This window comes from Triticum dicoccoides, chromosome 5A (genome assembly GCF_002162155.2).
Source record: "Triticum dicoccoides isolate Atlit2015 ecotype Zavitan chromosome 5A, WEW_v2.0, whole genome shotgun sequence".
Lineage (NCBI taxonomy): Eukaryota > Viridiplantae > Streptophyta > Magnoliopsida > Poales > Poaceae > Triticum > Triticum dicoccoides.
The window spans coordinates 313,880,530-313,885,013 of NC_041388.1; the positions used below are offsets into that span (position 1 = coordinate 313,880,530).

The 4,484-nt window shown below is 42.4% G+C and overlaps 1 protein-coding gene across 13 annotated transcripts in view; it reads right to left on the reverse strand.

Moving 5' to 3' along the window:
* Positions 1-1,974: 1,974 nt before the first annotated feature.
* Positions 1,975-4,484, reverse strand: part of LOC119301206 (ycf20-like protein) — an 11,698-nt gene continuing 9,188 nt past the window's right edge. For 5 of the 13 annotated variants that reach the window (XR_005146956.1, XM_037578140.1, XM_037578138.1 and 2 more), the window contains one exon: positions 1,975-2,849. Coding sequence is in view for 10 of the 13 variants with exons in the window: in XM_037578140.1 (XP_037434037.1) it covers positions 2,415-2,849 (435 nt within the window). In the remaining 3 variants the exon portion in view is untranslated. Of the gene's footprint in view, positions 2,857-3,212; positions 3,249-4,484 lie in introns of all 13 variants that reach the window. The other 8 variants (XM_037578135.1, XM_037578132.1, XM_037578134.1 and 5 more) reach the window with 2 other exon arrangements.

Here is a 4,484-nt window from a genome sequence, read left to right on the forward strand (position 1 = left end):
CGAGGGGGGGGGGGTAATACGGAGAGATGGGGGACTACAAGTTAGAAAACACAAGCACAAGAAATACAGAAAAATAGAGAAGGATGAAAAGGAACAACCAAACTAGACAAACTAGATGGATTCCACCAAGCCCCTGGTGAAGGGATGCAATTCCTCCTTTGTTCTGTGTACCATCATTGACATGTCACTTATGAACATGTTCCTCCAAGAAACTAGTGATGGCATATGCTTGTTATTCCTCTCTTTTCATATCCCCAACCACAATGATAAAGACCTCCATAAACAGTGGTTTGTTCCATGAACAGCTTCCCTCATGCAAGAGGGCTAATCTGCAATCACTATTTTGCCAGGAGATTCCCACAGTGTTCCAACAGTCAATCACAAAAGAGCATTTGAAACAAGTGGGTCACGGTTTCTTCAGGGGGAAGAACACGGCAGGCAGGTGTAGACATTGTCGTTGATCACATAGTGTCTCCTTTTCAACATGTTCCCGGTATTCAACCGGTCAGCCAAGAGAAGCCATGCAAAGACCTTTCACTTATTGGTTCATTTGGATTTCCACACCGAAGAGAAGGCCAACATTCATACTTGGTTCCATAAGAACAAGCATTTCGGGCCCTACACCGATGAACTCGTCCGCATGCAACCGTGGAGCAAATTCGCTCAACCATCGATGGTACATCATCCAAGAGGTCGTGTCCAAATATTGTGGCCATTTGAAGGAACCAATCAGTCGGTGGCCAAGTAGCACAAATCACCGACCAAGTAAGTTGTTATATGCGTCAGTCATGACCGGATATGCTCTATGTGATGGTCATTTGGCCGGACCGGATATGCAACTTGTTGGCAATGTTTTTATTTGTAGCCTTGCCGTGCATGCAACTTGTTCTTGAAGTTGGAGAAGGGAAATTTCATCCTCATGCGTTGTTGGTTGAAGTTGAGTGGGCATCCAAAGTGGAATTTATTCATTGCCAACTACGTCAAGACCACTGGCATTGGCACCGAGGGGAAGCGAGAAAGGGCAGTGACCAAGATAACATAGAGGTCAAGGAGATATGTAAGGTTGAGAGGTTTAACATCTTGATGGCGGCGACTAATAAGAAGCTCAAACTTGAAAAGAAGAAGGCCAAGCTCGAAGAGAAGAAGGTTGAGATCGCAACCGCTTCAGAGGATTCGAAAATGTTGACCTTGAAAATGAACTAGTTGGATGGCGATGCAAGGATGATCGTGCAAGCCGTCCGTCTTAGGATGTTGAAGCGCTTGAAGGAGCTGGAGACTGCGGAGAAGGGGGCGAACGAGAAGGAAGCGGATGGCAACGAGGCGGCGATAGAGTTTAGCATGAAGACTCAAATAGCCGGTCCAGCAGGGCAAAATGTTCATTTTCTTGCGGACTATCATACTTTTGTGAGCATACATGTAAAAACTATGAACATCTACCTCTTTTTAGTTTCTTTTTGGTTGTGATCGAACATTATGTGCAGTTGAATTTCAAATTGGCCATACCTAAACAAACGTTTAGGAATACGATTGGATGGCCGGATTTCGTATCCATATACACGGACTGGTCCGGACAAATATCATGTCTGTGTTGGGCATCCATTGAATTTCAAATTGGCCAAACCTAAACAGACGTTTAGGAATACGATTGGATGGCCAGCTTTCGCATCCATATACACGGACTGGTCCGGTCCAGTCCATGGACGAATATCATGTCTGTTTTGGGCATCCATATAGTCCAGACCAGTCCGTGGACGGATATCATGTCTGTTTTGGGCGTCGGCGTTAGGGCATCTCTAAGGCCTACAGGGAAGAAAGGCTTTGAGATGTGTGCAAGACACCTGTCATGTTATCACATGGGTCCAACTTGATGAGAAGATAGACTCGGTCTCATAGATTTTTTTTCCCGTTTCAAAGAAGGGGGAGGGTACTGAGTAAGAAATGCAAAGCAAATTACAAAGAAAGAACAAACCTTCATGTTCATAAAGCATAGAAGAACCAGCTCATCACATGCTACGCACAAGCATTTACAATGCAGCCTTGATTATTTCCTTGCGGCACAAAAATGAACATCCGACTAAGAGTTCCATCACAGCCTCAGATTCTAAGAGAAACTCAACAATCATATGTACATTTTCAGTCCTGATGAGGCGAGATGATGCTCGCAACACATTGGTATACGATCAGTCCTCACCAAGAGTACACCACCCCAGAAGAACACTAATTCCACAACATCTCGATGAACAAGAAATCAATCACGTATAAGCTATCTCTGCAAGCACTTGGGCCAACTGCAACACCAAAACTTGATCCATGAGCGCATGGCCATTTGTGGTGTTAAATCCTTGCTTTATGATGGACTCAATGGATCAACCGCAGTACTGATACGTAAACAAGATAAGGTGAATCCAGAGAACTCAGCTTCCCAGCTTGAAGGCATCCACGAAAAGGCCAAGACATACACCAGCTTTCCAGAAGTTCACCATTGAAATAAATGACTGAAATCGTCCAGGAGGCCTGGTGACCGGTTTTCTGTACATAAGCATGCCGATTCCTTCAATGGCAGCCACTACGACGCCAGCAACAAGAACATCCCAGTCACCAGTCTGCCCTAGGATTGTTGCCAAAGCATTGGCGGTGTAGAATCCAAAGAGCACAAGGAATATCTTTGTGGGAGACTTGCTTCTGGCAGAGTTCAGCTTTTCAAGTAGTTGCCTTCCAGCAGCTTGGGCGAGTCGGCCAAGCCTTGTCCTGCCAAGAAAACCACTGTCCTCTTCAAAGTCTTCGCCATCTGCGTTAGGTGGTCCACCTGTCTCCAAGGCAAACACAGGCCTCCATCTTGAGTTTTTCATCTGGTAACTAAACAGAGTAGATATATCAAATCATGGTTCCCAAGCTTCACAAAGGCAGGGTACTCAAAATCTCAAAGACTTATGATACAATCTTGTACTCTTGTATCTAATTCTGCAGATATTCCCATATGCTTCCATACGAAAAATTGGTACTACCATCATTTTCATTTTCATGATATAAAATGGTTTAATTAAACTTTGTCACACCCGTCGGACCCCCAGCCCCTCCTTGTGCCCCAACTCCGATTTCAAGGGATGAGTTCTCCAATCTCTACATTAGATAGTCTATCTTTTAAATTAGGAAGAAATCTTTTAGCTTGGTCCTCAAGCAAGTAGAAATAAGATCGATGATGTGTTACTTACATTGGATTTTTAGGTCTTCTATATACAGAGGACCCCCTACGAGGAATAAAACAAGCAAGAATAAGAACCGTTCTTCTCTCTTGCCTCCATACAACACAGCGTGTCAATATCACTAACATAAAACAAAGTGGGAGAAGACATTATAAGTTTAAAATCATTAGTTGATAACTGTGGGTTGTCACTGCCATGTGATCTAAGCTGCGACGAACCTCAATATTCAAGCATTAGACTAATGAAACTGAAGTCCCAATGACTGATCACTATTGAGTTTTAGCAACCAAGATTTATAGAGATTTGAGACTAAAGAAATATTTAGTTGCTATTTTCATTTTCAAACACCAAAAAAAGAGCATGTCCCATCCGTAGCTAAGAATATGATGGCTGTAAAATATGTGTACAAATAAGAAGATATGGTTGTTACAAAAATATTACCAACCAAAATATCACTTCCGTCTTGCTGATTTTTGTAGCTTTTGAAGTAACTCGTGTCTGTGACTGGGCAGCAAAAGTTCATATTTGACATTTTGTGGTAAAGTTACAGTATTACAGTGTTTTAAGGCGACGATGTCTTAAATAGATTTGTTATACTCCCTCCGTTCCTAAATATAAGTCTTTTTAGAGATTCCAACAAGTGACTACATACGGAGCAAAGTGAGTGAATCTACACTCTAAAATATGTCTAAATACATCCGTATGTTGTAGTCCATTTGAAATGTCTAAAAAGACTTATATTTAGGAACGGAGGGAGTAGAACATAACATTAGATTGTTAATGCGCGTGGCATGGAACAAACTTCCAGTGCAGATGTACCAGAAGTTTCGCAAAGGGGCCAACACTGATAGAGGAAATGCACATACATGGTGGGTCGAATCCAGTAGTGCATCCCCAGAAGTGAGATGGCAGGAATGGTTGATAGACAACAGAAGACAAGGAAATACAAGCAAAGCAGATGTCATCTTTCCTAGTTTTATATCAATAAAGTTCCAAGTTTATAAGCAGATAAGAAACCAAACAAGGTGACTTAACTTTCTCTAACACACTATGTGAGCATAAAATCGCCTATCATAGACATGACACTGCCACATTGGTGACTTGAGAGAACCAGGAAGGCAATATATGTCAAAAAGGTGCCAACGGAGTGTTAACGCTGTCAGGAAATATGCAACTTGTATTACTAGGAGGCCAAAGCCACCATATATATATAATGTACATGAGGATCCAAAAGGCAAGAATACAAAGGGCCAAAGGCCATCATCAATATAACTCTAACCC